Genomic DNA, 17814 nt, shown 5'->3' on the forward strand with positions numbered 1-17814 from the left:
GAGGAGAAAATACTCCTCCCCCTTTCAAGTGACCGTGCCAACCCAACCGACTGGCAGAGCAACTTACCCGGAACACGGTTCGTCACTCAACGTTTTACGACTGTTGTTATTTTTCCTCTTTAACCGCAAACGATTTGTCCAGAGAGGGGCGTTGGTACATATAAGTTGAAGTGTATAATATTGTAACCCATTACGCAGTTGGATCGCGTGTCCTGCTCTGGCAATCGGTGTCCGATTACGACGAGTTGGCGCGGCGGCAAAACGACGATCACACGGTGGACGCGAGGAAAGTAGGGCCCCGTAGGGAGGGCGGCAGATAATATCGGACTTGGAGCGTTAGGTTATCGAGTAAATACAATAATAGCTGTGGAAGGGGAGTTTCGGGTTGCGTAGACTTCCCTTTTAATGGAAACACAAGGCGGTTTTCAGCTAACCCTCGCCGCCCCATCCATCGGGAACACTAATTGTTTTACACGCCTGGCTTATGGCAGCTGATAATGTCAGTGATTCTCGAAAAACAAATAAAGGCCACTTGACTACCGGGTTCCCTTGTCAACAAAAACCACAGTCGTCACTCTTTTTATTATTGCTCTCCCTCGATTCCAATTTTTTCCTACTTCACCCGACACTGCCACCGTGATCATCAAATACTATTCGAATTTCACGGCTCCGTGCGCGTGTAAATTTTTTATATTTAATGTTTACCTTTGACCTTTCTCGGCATGTTTGCCCAATAAGAAAACTTTTTAACCACTCGGCGGATTTTAAAGACAAACATTTCGAAATCGGAAAGCGAAATAAAACTCTAAGATGACCGTTTTATACGACCTAGTCTGGTCGGTAAGTCGGAGAGTATGTGTACATTGTATGAACCCAAACTAAAAGGACGTCTGTGCCGGCGACGGTGAGGAGACTGAGTAATTTATGTACGAGGTACTTAATACGTTAGGAACTGTACAGTCTACCCAAGTTTGTAAGTACGTGACTGAAACACGGACAAATATAATAGCTCATTAATTCATTTTACAGCAATACTTCAATTTTCATTAATTTCATAAAAAATAAAATCGTTTTTACAAAACGAACTACTTCTCTGTTCAATGTACAATCGAGTCTAGAATAAAAGTCATTGCACGTTTTAAGTACCCAAGATCTTTCAGGTGTTGATAAATAAATTTTAAAAATCAATAAGTTTGTGTGTTGTAAAAAATATTATTATTATTAAACAAATCAAGAACTCTTTATTATTTGTACACTAATTTGTTAACAAATGGACGGCATTGTGGATGAAATCACGCAAAGTATANAATTCATTAGAAGCAAAAGTAATATTTCATATTGTCTTTTTATAGACAGGTATGTTTTTTAAAGATTATTATTCATTCAAAAATAAAAATTATAATCCGAGAATGAGAATGAGCATATAATAGTGCGTAGAAGTGACAAACAATCTAATGACTTTGGCATATAATGCTTAAGTAATAATAATGGTAATGTGAGGGCGACGTAGTTGATGATAGCACCAAAAGTGGTATAAAGTACAAAGGGCGAAATAAAACTAGAAGGGTGCCGGTGTTTGAATCCTGTCACTGACACCCTAACATAACAATAACCTCATTAACATTACAATCGATTGGTATCTAACTATAATTAACTTTAAATCACTATCAAAAACATTTTATATTCGAATTAATATTTTCTCGGTCTTAAATCAAGTGCCACGCTTTATATCAGATGCAACTAAATAGGCCATTTATAAAAATGTTCAACATTTCAATGCAAATTTAAATCGTTTTAATAAAATAATTACCATACGATCGAGACTAAATAAATAAAGTAGTAGAAAAAATGTAAAAGTAAATTGTATCTCTCGATGAACGGCAATACTACTAGAAATAAATAACACGGTAATCAACATTGATGATGTGCTCAGCGTTGGCCAGATAAAGTTAAAGATCACACTAATATTTTCATTGTTATCGAATCAATTAATAAATATGCCATAGTTAGGTGCACGTGTATGTTTTGACGTAGGGCGTCCATGAGGAGAAAATACTCCTCCCCCTTTCAAGTGACCGTGCCAACCCAACCGACTGGCAGAGCAACTTACCCGGAACACGGTTCGTCACTCAACGTTTTACGACTGTTGTTATTTTTCCTCTTTAACCGCAAACGATTTGTCCAGAGAGGGGCGTTGGTACATATAAGTTGAAGTGTATAATATTGTAACCCATTACGCAGTTGGATCGCGTGTCCTGCTCTGGCAATCGGTGTCCGATTACGACGAGTTGGCGCGGCGGCAAAACGACGATCACACGGTGGACGCGAGGAAAGTAGGGCCCCGTAGGGAGGGCGGCAGATAATATCGGACTTGGAGCGTTAGGTTATCGAGTAAATACAATAATAGCTGTGGAAGGGGAGTTTCGGGTTGCGTAGACTTCCCTTTTAATGGAAACACAAGGCGGTTTTCAGCTAACCCTCGCCGCCCCATCCATCGGGAACACTAATTGTTTTACACGCCTGGCTTATGGCAGCTGATAATGTCAGTGATTCTCGAAAAACAAATAAAGGCCACTTGACTACCGGGTTCCCTTGTCAACAAAAACCACAGTCGTCACTCTTTTTATTATTGCTCTCCCTCGATTCCAATTTTTTCCTACTTCACCCGACACTGCCACCGTGATCATCAAATACTATTCGAATTTCACGGCTCCGTGCGCGTGTAAATTTTTTATATTTAATGTTTACCTTTGACCTTTCTCGGCATGTTTGCCCAATAAGAAAACTTTTTAACCACTCGGCGGATTTTAAAGACAAACATTTCGAAATCGGAAAGCGAAATAAAACTCTAAGATGACCGTTTTATACGACCTAGTCTGGTCGGTAAGTCGGAGAGTATGTGTACATTGTATGAACCCAAACTAAAAGGACGTCTGTGCCGGCGACGGTGAGGAGACTGAGTAATTTATGTACGAGGTACTTAATACGTTAGGAACTGTACAGTCTACCCAAGTTTGTAAGTACGTGACTGAAACACGGACAAATATAATAGCTCATTAATTCATTTTACAGCAATACTTCAATTTTCATTAATTTCATAAAAAATAAAATCGTTTTTACAAAACGAACTACTTCTCTGTTCAATGTACAATCGAGTCTAGAATAAAAGTCATTGCACGTTTTAAGTACCCAAGATCTTTCAGGTGTTGATAAATAAATTTTAAAAATCAATAAGTTTGTGTGTTGTAAAAAATATTATTATTATTAAACAAATCAAGAACTCTTTATTATTTGTACACTAATTTGTTAACAAATGGACGGCATTGTGGATGAAATCACGCAAAGTATATTTATTTAACACGAATTTGTCAAACTAATANATAAATTTTAAAAATCAATAAGTTTGTGTGTTGTAAAAAATATTATTATTATTAAACAAATCAAGAACTCTTTATTATTTGTATACTAATTTGTTAACAAATGGACGGCATTGTGGATGAAATCACGCAAAGTATAATTTATTTAACACGAATTTGTCAAACTAATATCATTATTAAAAGTAAAAATATGTTATTGTTGACAAATAAGTTTACACTTCTCGAAGATTTAACAAAATTAAAATCAGTAAAGCTGGCAACCTCCTAAGTGGAAACCTTAAAAAGTCGACATTTCAATAAAATACTATTTACGAGCACATATTAAAGAAATACTATCGTTTACTCTCGGCAAAGAATTTAAATGATTTTCTAAGTTATTTTAACGAAATACGAACAAAATCTGTGAGGTTTACTTGGCGCAGAAACTGAAACGAATTTGTCATGAAATGCATATGAAAATAACAAAAACTAATTAACTACTTGACCACTTTAACGAGAATATTTTTCTTGTGAATTTCCAATGACACGAAATTCGCTTGATTGTAAGTTTATACAATGTTGTTGAGTGGTGTATATATTTTTCAAATAAAAATATATTATTAAGAATATTCAAATTCGAATCCACTTTTAAGACGCTAATGCTTAAATTAAATTATTGTTGTTATTTACTCATGTCTTGCTCAAAAATACAAACAGTATTCAAAATGCATAACAATGTTTTCTTTCTTTTTAACGTTTATCTATATACTTAATGATTTGAATAGGCATTTATGTGTAGTAATTTTGATTCTTAAACGTGAAACATAATGATGGGCATATTCGAATATTCTAAACTATGGAATATTTTTACTATTCGATATTTCCCATCACTAGTAAAAAAGTAATATTCTTGTTCAGGGAAACCATCTCCAAAATGGGTAATTACAAATACTGATCATAGTACATGTTTATAGTTTTAAACAAGAGATTTGAGTGGAGTGGCTGAATAATAGTTGTCCCGCCAAAAGATCTAAAATGTGGTCTTGTGTGCGTAACAAACATTTTGTATAGATAGTCCCTGAAATTCCGTTAATCCATTTTCAATAAATTCGTTTGGATCGAATAAGTACTAAATGATCGTGTAGCGATAGCCGATCCGTGAAACACTCGTATTTACAGGAAGACCGAACTACAAACAATCGGCGACCGATGTTACGGTATGCAGACTTGTATGCATGTTGTTTGTGCATCCGCGGCCGATTGACTCTTTTGTACCTAGTGATTCAGCATAATAAAAAAACTTCTGTTCGGAGAGCAACGCGCGGCTGCCCAGAGAGTTGACCACTCCACTCAAGTGGAATTTTTACATTGTCACACTTCGATACCGCCACTTATTTTCAGGTACACCGACAGCTAAAGGATTTGTGTCGACAGATACAAAAGCACAGCAGCATTATTTACTACCCGAACCGCGATCAAGACGGCATACATATTATGTGTCAAGCCATTACTACACCGCAGTGGATGGTTTGCGTATAGACACATAGTACAAGAACCCAATAAATCTTATTGAATAACGGTCGATTAAATCGTTGACCAATGAACTGCCATGTATGAAAAATACTTTTTTGTGCAATAAAAGCGTGCAATGAACTCGACATATTATGTCTGTTTACCCAGAAATTAATGTTTATTTATTCCTATGACATAAAATCAATTATTATTTAAAAGTTGCTGTAAAATAACTGTGATAAATACTTAATATGTCCGCTACTTTGGCCCACAATGGCGACGTGTTGAAATATAAAAAAGTAATAAAGTTTCATAATCGATGTTGAAAAATATTTGCTTCAAAATTTATTTGGAAACAAAAAATATAATCCAATTAAAATTATAACTTTACTTCAATACCTTAAAATAGTGTTTAGTATTGACATACAACGATTTATTGACTTGTAAATAACTATCATCAGTATTTTATTACGGTTATAGAATTCAATACTTTTTAAACATTTTCTCGATAATGATACATTGAAAATTTAGGAAAAAAACTTAATTTATACTAGATTTTTATTTTAAATTTATCTGAAGATGTTTGCGATTTTAATTTATCGACGCAACAAATTAACTAGGTTAACAAAAAACAAAGTGTGTCGGTTTAGAACGACAAATTTGTGGATTTTAAAAAGTCCTCAATCTTATATCATAATTCAGTTTACTATATAATATACGCACAAATGGCTTTTTAAAGTTTCAACTACACTAAGATCTAGACTTCATTTGAAATCAATCGAAAATAATGTACCGACCCACGAGCCTTTTCTATGAAATATTGATTTTTTTTTTTTTAGAAGCTTTTATTAAGAAAATATTATAGCTCGACGATTACATAAGAATTAGATAATATAATATTAATTACAAGAATAATGGGTGTTAGTATAATAATAGTAAAGTATATGCAATGAATTATAATATATAATAAAGTAGTTAAATAGTACAACCAGCGCTCAATATAAAAGAAATTATCGCAGTTATCACGGGAATAAAATGGGAATTTAGTACAAAAGAGGAAACGAAATTGGAAATTCCATTGGATTCTAAAAATTTTATAAGCAGGCACCTATTAGGCGCCAAGGAGAAGCAATTCAATAAATAGTGAGAGAAATCACCGAGGACTTCATCCTCATGTAAATGGCAAAAGGGAACAGAGTTCGAGTTTAATTTGTAAGCGAATGCTGGTAAAAGGTTATGACCCAGTCTGAGTCGTGAAAAGCTTGAAATGATATTGCGAGTAAGATCTAGTTGATGGAACCACGGAATTTTGGAGGGACCTAGGTACGATGTACCGATGCCATCCGGCAAAGCTGTTTGGAAGAGAAGACCACTTGGTAAGCCATGCTTCCATCAGAGTAGATGTAAAATAATGCAGAGTATCAGAATAAGGGAGGAGAAAAAAAGGATAACATAGGAATGATGATGCGTATTCAGCCAGAGAATCAGCGAACTCGTAACCGAAATATTGATTTTATTCAATTAATAATTGAATTACACAATTATTTGATTACTTTAAGGGAACAAAATCTTTAAATATAACACCAGAATCCAGTGCTTGACTAAAAATAATTTATAATTATTAGCCATGTTTATTTAAATTTTTGGATGTCATAGCAGAGTTACAGTAGGCGATAAAGAAAAAATTGTTAAAAATTCTGAAGAATCTATTACAAGGGACAAAAAAAAATTCACGTGGTATAAGTATATAGATTTTGTCTACAATCATTTGGGCAAATAATGTTAATTAACCTGTTGAAGTTTTTCATAGTTTTGGTTCTACGAAATCGAAAAAAAATATAAATTATACAATACTATGCAGTGTTTGTAACAATTTGCTTCTTATGTATGAACCATTTGTAATCACTAAATTTTAATTGGATGCCCTGATATGAAAACTAAATACGGCCACTTTTAAAAAGTTTTGAGTAAATACAAAAATCTATTTGTTTTACATTAAAACACAACAAAAAAAATAATCATTTTTTCGTTAAAACTCCGTGACTAGAGCCTTCAATTTAGATAAATATTTTCTAAATTTCTTATAGATATATTCTATTTAACAATTCATTATTATTTTATATATTTGCTTAACATAAACATTATTTGTGCTGGTTGTAATTAAATTTATTAATTTATAGATTGTACGATTCCAAATAAAAAAAAAATGAGTCATTGCCTAGAACAGTTAAAAAAATATCCATTAAATACATATAGTTTATTTATTTATAATAGTATTTGATTATTACAATGGAAATTTTGGTCAGTTTTATAGTTGATACAGGTCCTTAAGATTCTAAATCATACACTACGGGTCCAAATAAATCCCTCCCTTTATGTCCATTTATAACTGAATTTTATAGATATAAAATGTATAATTTATTATGTGATTTTCTTATTTAGGTGTTAAAGCAACAAAATACCCTTCAAATTTTGATAAAAAATTTGTCTAACTTCCGCATTTCTATTTCTCTAAAAATAGACTGAAAACATAAAAATTAAAATACTTTAAAACGTATATTAAGCTCTAGTACCTTCGAATACTGTGAACAATGTAGCTCTTAATATTAAACCAATTTAAATTGTAAAATTACAGTTTTCATTTTTGTTACTGACTGACTCATAGTAAATATTATAAGACACTTCCCGTACATGTTGAATAGTAAAATTTGATATAAAAGTTAGTTATATAGTGTAAGTAAAGGGAAAAATCTGAAAATCGTTATTTTCTCAAAATAAACGGTTTTACAAACGTCATTTGAGATTTTTTAGCGACTCGTGAAATTTACGTATTTTGTTGCCTTAAGCCAACAAAATACAAAAGAATGACATCTTCAATAAAAACCTAACTCTATAAATGAGACAAATTCCAAACCCTTCTTACCAAAACAGTTCGTATATCTATATTATAGGCAAGTTTGCTCTTTTTTAAGTTCATAAACTTTTATCCTACTTTTATGAGCAACATTGGTGTTTTAATTAGATTTTTTAACACTTGGACAGTTTATAGAATGAGTTCTCGCTCAGTACTGGTTTAGGAATTACGTGGAAAACAGAAATGAAAAAACTCGAAAAAAAAAAATTGGAAATCACAAAAAAACTCTATTTTGTGCTTCATTCAAGAACTGGTCAAGTGTTAAGCAATTCGAATAAAGAAATTGTTCGTAATAGTAGGTTTAAGAATTAAAAAAAGATGGAACTTGGCCTCAATGTAGATGTTACTTCGATAGACTAACTTATAGGCTATAACTTTGATAGACGAACTTTTGGAAAGGGAGGAGGTTGGGACTTTTACAGACAGATTTTTGTTCAGAATTGGCCATTATCGAGAAGCCTTATTACAAAACCAAGCAATTGGGTATGATATTATATTAAGGCCGGAAACTAAAATTGAGGTGTGAGCAGATGTGTACGGCATATTCAGCGTAAACGACATTTAGGATGATGGAAATGTTATAATATGAAACATGTTTTGTGTCATATATAGATCATCGGGGTAATAACTGTAACGGGGAGGGGTGAAGATTATGATGACAAATCACAAAATAGCATCAACAAAAACGATGTACACTCTTCTACTATGAGTATAAGTGTGGCCTTCGCGTTAACGTAAATAAGGGCCGAGTCGGAGGGATAAATAAGTGCTGAACGGCGTGGCCGATTACGCGCAAAACGGACACGCCCCTCCAGGAGTATTGAATGGGACGGGGTGTTTCGGCGCCCCGAGCCGTCCACCAATAGCGAGCTGCACTCTCCGGATATTGCAGACACCCAGCGAGTCCGATCAAATACACCGCGGCACTTAAACGATCGACGGCTCTATTAAAAGTTTATCGCGTGTCCGACCAAGTAATATAATTTGCACGCACGTCTTCCCGCGGTGTTGTAGTCGCGGTTTAATATTATTTTGGCAAGCAGTTAGTAGTAAATATTCAGCCTTATGATCGACCTGATCGCGACCGTAGATGTTGCATAGTAATACACGGGACTATATGAAATTAATTAAAGACCAAGACGAGATCAACGGAGGTTTCGGCGTGGCGGGTCTCGGTGATAACGATAATCACTCCGAAAGGCCTGGGACCATCGGAGATTTTCGCAGGTTATCATCGACACGGCCGTTTGATTACGGCGATACAGAAGATCAACAACCAGCCACCACGGCAGCTACGGCCACCGCCTCGGCCGTGCCGAAAACTTCGGCTGTCGGCACATCTCTTTTCACCATAGACAGCATATTGGCACCCAACAGATCAGATTCCATGGGACGCGGCAATGTCACGGCCGCTGCGGCGGCGGCCGCAGCCGCAGGACTTTTTAAGCAGCCCATCAACTTTGGACAACTGGCAGCCGCTGCTGCCGCTTCCGGTTACGCGCATTCTAGCGCCGCCAACTTCTTAGGTAAACACTCATATATACCAGACCAATAAATGTCGTTATAAACAATTTTTAGGTCGATTGCTTAGCACGTTGACTTTTTTCCTAGACAATTGCAAAATTTAGAAAATAATAATTACCCATTCATGTACGACAAATTATAATTCATAGAACAGTATAAAAACAATAATAGAACGTTGTATATCTACTAATACTTTGAGGGTAAATGATTCGCTGAATAGAGTTGGTATTTGCCTATTAATTTTAGTGACTATCCACACCATGTGAGGAAAAATAATAAGGTAAACGAAAAAATGACGTTTACATAGAGCTTGAAAAATCATAACGGTAATACTAATACATAATTTTATTATATAATCAATTATTTGATGTTTAATTTTAGTGTTTTCTTTTATCTTTTCTATGATACACAAAAAACGATTTCTCTTATTAACTATTTTTTTTTTTTTTTGTTAATAAAAATGTTTATTTTAATATTCTTTTCATCGGTAGTTATGAATATAAAGGACGACATTCTAACAAACATTTTATTTTCAGGATTTTCCTGATTATATTTATAGAATACATTATTTACATTTTAAATTATGTTAACATTAATTTACAATTATAAGTAATGCCTCGTATATACTTTATTAACATTTCAGAGTTAATTCTAAAACGTAAAAATTGTAAAGTAATGTTACAATTGCAATACGTTTAATTGTAATGTTTAAAATCTAAAAAATTTCAAAATGGTCTCATGGGATATTTGAAACGTTTTTAACGGTTTACTCGTGATTTAAATAGGTTTTTAACAAATAATAAGTATCTCCACTAAAGTAATGTTATAGCGATATAAAACTAATAAAAATAACTATGTTTAATAAAATATTATACACAATATATATTGAAAATTCGAGTTTTCTTAGATATTTTTCTTCTATGGTTGTAGCAACTCGCGCTGGATGTCAATAGTTAATTATAATTAAAAGATGCATAAGGCTGTTATAAATTTTAATTTAAATATCTTTGAGTTTATTCAAAATTGTCATTGCATCAAAAATTATAAAAACTGAAAAAAGCTTCTAGATTATTAAAGTCTAATTCTACTTATAGTGTGTTCCTTTTTATAGCAAGAAACTAGTTAATTTCTCATCAATAACAAGTTTTCATAATGGTTGCTCTAAATATAATTATCACCCTACCTAAATAGTAAGAATTACAACAAAGTCATAAATTAAAAAAAATTAATTTTATTGAAAAATGCTGTATGTTTGCTGCTCGTAAACTAAATAAAAAGCCTATTTTGACGAAAAGTATCGTATTATATGTTTCAAAAGAAAAATAAAGCTTTTATATATGATATAAGAATTTTATTATAAATAAATTTATAGGTTCTTTTTACTAAAATTTAAATATTGTACAACCCCATTGTATTACCAAATGTCATAAGCATTCAACGTAACTTGTTAAAACGAATTTTCTTCTTCTTTTTTTTTTTTTGAGAGAGAAATACTTTTAATTATTAATTTTATTGTTTTTAAGCAATAAGAGAATTTTCTATAAAATTGAACTTGTAATTACATAAATATTAAATTAAAAATTTTGCAATATAATTAAAAAAAAAAAAAAATTTAACTGCTTACTGTTTATTCAAATGTATTGACGTTTAAAATGATATTAATAATCCGTATTGAAGAATAATGATAACTAATTAGTAAAAATTTTCATTAATGAAAATAATGAATTACGTTTCTTAATAATTCATCAAATTATAATTGATTATGTCACAATATTATTACAAATGGATTTTAATTGGAATTGAAAACATAATTTATCCAACTCTAATTTGATATTGATAACTCTCTCCCATTCGGAATGTAAAAATAAGTTTATTTTGATAAGAAATAGTCATTTCAATAGTAAAAATGAATTTTAATTATAAAATTTAATTAAATAAATGTTTAGAAAAAGCCATAAGTACAACCTATCTAAATATTATTATCCTTTTTGTTGACTGTCAATTGCGTTTAAAATGTCCAATTTAATGTATTGATATGCGTAACTTTTCAAAAGTACGAATAAAATATATTGTAAGTTCTTCGTAAATTTGTTATTATAAATATTTTGATATCTTTTTTACCTTGATGCAAAAATTCAATTTCGATAGTACGCTTACTTCTTTTGAACATGTACAAATTATCAGTTTAGTGAATATCGTTTAAATTTTACAAAACAAATAACTTTTAAGTGCACTATCAAACGTCATAAACGACAATATAATAATTTCGATAAATCCGCGAAATCAAATAAAAAGTACACTATTTCACTTGGCTGATGCGAATTGCATAATATGTTTGTATTCGTAAAACCGTGTCGCATTGATGTTTATTTTTTGAAATATGTCTAATACACGTGGGTAGCGGTTTCATAGATAATATTTTTTGTAGTAAACTGTGTACACACCCCTTGCCAAATTTGTACCCCGTATTGTGGATGTAATGTTTGATATTATAAATCCGCGTTCGATATGCAAAGGCTTCACGAATAATTGCTTCCATATTCGAAAAGATCACGTGGACCGTATAAAACCCGATGGCTGTGCAGCGCTTTGTGTGTCATTCAAAACTCATATTTTTCAAGTATAATAACATTGGAAAATTACACCTGATCGGTCATGAAGGGCGTTGTGTAGTTGACGAGTTATTGATATCGTATCGCGTACTACACCTATTTTAAAAACGTTCTGGCAACTATCACTTTTGGTGTATTTATCCCAATTCATCGCGCAGACAAACGTGATAATTACGATTGCTAACGAATGATTTACTTTCCATTATTACGCATCTTTCAAAATAGTTACCAAATGAAAACCGAAGGACGCGATTGACACAAAACAAACGACCAGGTAACGTAATGGTCGCGCAATAAAGAAGATCGCAGGTGTATTATTAAGACGTTACGACTCGCGACAAGAGATCCGGCAACGCAAATGCGCTTTGTTCTAAAAAATCTTAGGAAAAACTGTATATTTAACAGTTTTATTTTATTTCTTATTGGCTGTGGGCAAAACCACTCGGATGTGTGTGGGGATCGAACTTTAATCAACCATGAATAAGTAATGCATAACGGCTGTATGTGTTTGCATTGTTCCCAGTCTGTGGTTCAAATCAGATCAACGGTGCCTTGGGCGCGGCATTATACGTTATGCATATAAGCATAGTAACAACCCTCTCGTCTTCACCTCTTACATTTCCGAAAACCCATACACTGAACTAACATACCAAATTGAAAACACTTATTGTCCACAATACGATCTGCAATATTGTTTTATCCGGAATACGGTTTTCGGATATATATATTTTTTTTTTTCATAATTTATTCAACAACCGCGCAAACGGTTAATGTTCTTGTTTCTCGACAGTTTCATCACACTTTGTGTTTGTTACAGTAGCTGCTGCCGGTTATCAAAGTATATATCCCAGCTACATGATGGCGATGGCTGTGAGTGGAAATCACGGATCAACTAACGGTGGTCCACACCACAGTACAGCTTCAATGTTCAGTGGACCTCCGGCCAAAAGGAAAAGAAGGCACCGGACAATTTTCACGGAAGAACAGCTCGAACAGTTGGAAGCCACGTTCGAAAAAACACATTACCCGGACGTTGTGCTCCGAGAACAATTAGCACTCAAAGTAGATCTTAAAGAAGAACGAGTGGAGGTAAAACATTATTTTTTATTAACACATAAAACAAATGAAAACGTTTTTCATTCGCTTCGATCCAAAAGTAATTCCAAGAATACTCTGATTATAGAGTTAAATTTTGTATACGAGTAGTAATATAGTCTTGTGGAATATTGTTTAACGAATTACAAAGAGATATTGTGTTTAAAAGGAAATTCACGAATTTGACATATTTTAATGCAACAGGTATTTCAATAGGTAGTTTTCCAAGAACATTACTATGAGCTGAAAGTGGGAGGAAACCTAACAAATTACACATTAACCCCTCGAAATCGTTAACAAAATAACTATGAATTAACTCTTAGTTATTACTTTGCCTACTATTTTACACGAGAAAATGTCTCAAAGTGTATTTTAAAAATAATATAAACATTTTTTTTTTCTCACATTTACAATGTTTATATTTTATCTAAACGCCAAATTACTGTTACAAACACGAATCGTTGCCGTATTCAAAAATAATTAAAAGAGATATGATTCCCTCCGTTGGACGTGTTGAATCAATATCTAAGACAAATAATCGNCGAATTTGACATATTTTAATGCAACAGGTATTTCAATAGGTAGTTTTCCAAGAACATTACTATGAGCTGAAAGTGGGAGGAAACCTAACAAATTACACATTAACCCCTCGAAATCGTTAACAAAATAACTATGAATTAACTCTTAGTTATTACTTTGCCTACTATTTTACACGAGAAAATGTGTCTCAAAGTGTATTTTAAAAATAATATAAACATTTTTTTTTTCTCGCATTTACAATGTTTATATTTTATCTAAACGCCAAATTACTGTTACAAATACGAATCGTTGCCGTATTCAAAAATAATTAAAAGAGATATGATTCCCTCCGTTGGACGTGTTAAATCAATATCTAAGACAAATAATCACCCAACATAAGGTAGCTAAAATTTGTTTGATATTTGATGACCCCTTAACTATTAAAAAATCCGAGGTTCTATACTAATATAGCATTAACAACTCAACAAATGAATTTTTATTTTTTTTTTTCTTAATTTATTAATTAGTTACATACTTTTTAACGTGAAATTACATCGCGGTACAATTATCTATGATCAGCAAATGTCAACTGCGTACATTTCTATTGAATAAAAGTTGGTGAAATAACTTATGTGACTCCAACGCGTATGGGGTGTAATTGATAGGAAATCTGTGTATATTGTAGTTAGGGTTAAAAGATCTCTTTTTCTTTCCTTCTCGTTTTAGGGGTGAGGAATCACGCTGTGCATGAGTGTTTTGATTGGGTTCGGTCGAGTGGCTTTAGGGTAACAATGAACCTTCAACCTACTGGATTTATTTTAATTAAATTGCATGATATGGTTTCGTTTTCTCTATTTCCGTAACAATATTCGCGTGTTTACAAGACGAATTAATAGGAATGGCGTTTGTACAGTTTCTCCGTTGATGATTAACCAACTTAGGGCACTCTGTGTTTTTGTTGATCTTCGAACCCTTATAAATGAAAACCTCTAATTGTGTCAAAAGCTTTTTATTATTATTAGCTCTTTTGCACTCACACAATTCATAAACCCATAGAAGTAATAATAGTCGACTTTTATTTTTTTTATTGTTGTAAGCGTAGTCTTGGGATGAAATAATTAATGATTTATTTATTATTAATATTGTGAATATAACTCGACTGTGGCTTCCAATTAATTACAACAAACGACAAATAACAAGAAGGAAATAGTAAAATTTAGCACAATTTGGAAGATCAAAATGCTACTGCGTCTTTATTAAATTGCATCACCCAACACGGTTATTTAATAGCAACAAATGTTATTATTTACCGACAATTTTTATTTGAGTTCGATTCATCAAACACGTGATATTATTAAATAATTTGCATATTTGCCAATTGATGTAGTAAAATCATATGTTGTATTAATGATAATACAGTAATAATTTATTTCTTTATTGTCAAAAGTGTAATGAAACACTTTGCAAAAACTGAATGATATTGGCCACACATGAATCTAACAAATATGTTTGTTAAATTCCATATCACTATCTGTATAGTAATTAAAAAATTATAGCGGAATGCGCGATATAATTATTTATGATATTTATCAACTTAATCAGTTTAAAACGACATTACAACAAATTTTTTTGTACGGCTTCATTTTTGGAAATTATACACCTGAAACTTTTAGTGACTTCGACAAGCCTCGAGGTATTTCATCCGTACAATAAAAGCGGAATAGAATGGAAATTTAAAAAATACAAATCCAAAAAGAAACCTAAACTCCGAGCAAACAAAACAGATATTATTACTCATAAAGCCGAGGGAAGGAATTATGCAAAAATAATACGTCAATTTTTTTTCGAGAATCCTTTTTGCCGTAATAGCACAGCTATGTATAAACATTTTCAATAGAAATAAAACGGTGTGTTATTTTTACGTAAAATGTTATTATTTTATTATATTAGTATTTATTTTTAATGTATAAGAATATGGCTGCTGAATTTTATTTTATTATTATTACTGTTGTATGGCTAACCAACTGTAACGCAGGAAATACAATAAGCTCCCCAAGACCGCAACGTCATCATCTGAAGTCTGTAGTCGTAGCATTTAAATCCGATCGTGGGAAGAGCAGACATTTGTTATCAATACAGAGAAAAGTTTCAATTTATCGATTTGCATACATTCGTTATATATATATATATATAAATAATCGTATCTAAATGAATTTATTTATAAACTCCATGCGCATAAAATAGTTAAAAATAAAATTATGGAATGTACAAGAAGAAAAATATAACAATATTAACCCTAAAACAGTTAACAGTTAACTTGAAGATTTTTAATAAAAATTCGATCAAATATACAAATCATTGCAGTTGAAATGATTACACCAAAAGTATCTATTTTAATTAAGCATTGCCGTTCGAATAGTTTTATTTTTTATAATTAATTTTATTACATAATCAACACGAGTATTAGTTAAACCCATCTTACATTTTTTTTAAAGGAATAATATACTCGTTTCTTTGCGAAATTTATTGCAGATAAAACACATTCCGGGGAGGTGGGGAAAATGCCAACAGAATATGATCAAAAAAGAATTACATTTATTTTTGTATTTTCTATTCTTGTTTATTATATAAAAATCGTGAAACATGACAGTATTATGTAGTCTACATATATTCAAGCATTTTACTCTTTACGTGCCATGTATAATATTAAAGTGCAGTTGGCATTATGTCTACGGAACCGAAATAATTGGAACAAAGACTTTTTTGATAGATGTTTCACGAGGCGGATATACATATATCTATATTTGCCTTTGTCACAATGATAATAATGCAATTTATTATTTTGTCACTATTTGCATGAAATTGACTTATTTATTTCGCCAAACAAGCACACTGTTCCAATTTTAATTATAGAATTCAGTATTCTAGTAATTTGATGTCAATGTTACATTAAATTTATGCAAAACTCAATCAGAAAATGATTATGTTATTATTATAAGTATTAATTTTAAAATACATTATTTATGTATGGAATTCAATAGTGGACCTTTTTATATATTTAACACGCGTTAAAGTAAAATAATTTTAACGATTTACTTTTATCATGAACATCAATATTTGTGATACTTTAGTAGGGGCCTTATTAAAAATATTTCATTGAAACATTTCAATAAAATCCATCGTTATATACTGTTAAATTTAGTGTTTTCAAAGTTAGAAACCGTAAATTATCAAGTTAATAAAAGTTGATTATAAATGTAAATTTTTAGGTCTGGTTTAAAAATCGTCGTGCTAAGTGGCGAAAACAAAGGCGTGAAGAACAGGACCGATTAAGAAAAATGCAACATCATTTGGTAGATCAGCCAGTAGTATCAAATGGTTTGGCTGCTGCGGTGGCTGCAGCAGCAGCAAGAAACGGAGAACATTTGCGCATGGTACACCATCACGAAGAAGAAATGGAAGATGATCCTGATTTGTCTGATCTAGAAGTAGCTTAAAATTTAAGTGTACGCGTCTTGATAAAGATAATGGTTGCTCGAGTCTTCTCAAAAGTGTCAAAAATGGGAGCATAAGAGACTTAATCTCCTCTGAAATATTTAAATAGCTACATAACTAAAAAAATCCAACCCAGACAGAATTTGTATCTATGCCTTTGGGTCAATAGAACTCTTAATACATAAAAGTTATTAACACTTCTTTATTTTTTAATTCAATTAAATTATAAAACGTACGAATTGGTAAAACCCATTTGGACTGAAAAATTATAGTTACATAAATAAAATATTTCTTGAAAAACGATGTAAACAAATTATGTTTTTTTTTTTCAATATGCTGTATACCTTAGTACCTAAAGTCTTTATTAAGTGAAAAAAAGATTTGTTTAGTATAATAAAAATAAACGTACTTATTAGTACCTTTAGTTTGTCTGAATTTATAACAGTGTTTTAAAGTTTAATAAATAATTGAAGTCTTATTATAAACTGAATTAATAATTTAGTTTTTATATTGTAAATAGAAAATATTTATAATTTAAACAATCAATTTTCGTAATATATAATTACGAATGTATCACCACAATGAATTCTTAGTTTCATTATTTCACATTGTATTTTATTAAAAAATAAGTAAACTGTTCTTATTAATTTAAAATTATATACGTAAGTAAATATTGTCTGGGTTTAAATAAAAAAGAAATATTTTATAGTAACTACTCGTACAAATATGGTGAAGTTTAACAAATAAGTTGAAATTTACAACACGATTAAATATTAAAATATTAAAT

The 17814-nt window shown here is 31.6% G+C and overlaps 1 protein-coding gene across 2 annotated transcripts; it reads left to right on the forward strand.

The window, feature by feature from the left end:
- Window positions 1-7897: 7897 nt before the first annotated feature.
- Window positions 7898-17481, forward strand: LOC126894481 (homeobox protein goosecoid). 2 transcript variants are annotated; one of them, XM_050665535.1, is made up of 3 exons: window positions 7898-9308; window positions 12739-13007; window positions 16802-17481. In XM_050665535.1, exons 1-3 carry the CDS (start codon window positions 8873-8875, stop codon window positions 17027-17029), a joined length of 933 nt encoding a protein of 310 aa, XP_050521492.1. In that variant the 5' UTR covers window positions 7898-8872; the 3' UTR covers window positions 17030-17481. The 2 variants fall into 2 exon arrangements, with proteins under 2 accessions (XP_050521492.1, XP_050521491.1); XM_050665534.1 differs by having other exon boundaries at window positions 7899-9308; window positions 12736-13007.
- Window positions 17482-17814: the final 333 nt, after the last annotated feature.

This window comes from Daktulosphaira vitifoliae, unplaced genomic scaffold (genome assembly GCF_025091365.1).
Source record: "Daktulosphaira vitifoliae isolate Bord-2020 unplaced genomic scaffold, ASM2509136v1 Scaffold_1, whole genome shotgun sequence".
NCBI lineage: Eukaryota > Metazoa > Arthropoda > Insecta > Hemiptera > Phylloxeridae > Daktulosphaira > Daktulosphaira vitifoliae.

Coding starts and splice junctions, on each gene's coding strand:
- LOC126894481 (XM_050665534.1), top strand. CDS start 8,873: ATGTTGCATAGTAATACACGGGACTATATGAAATTAATTAAAGACCAA. Junction 9,309..12,735: donor TAGCGCCGCCAACTTCTTAG/GTAAACACTCAT, acceptor TGTTTGTTACAG/TAGCTGCTGCCGGTTATCAA. Junction 13,008..16,801: donor TTAAAGAAGAACGAGTGGAG/GTAAAACATTAT, acceptor GTAAATTTTTAG/GTCTGGTTTAAAAATCGTCG.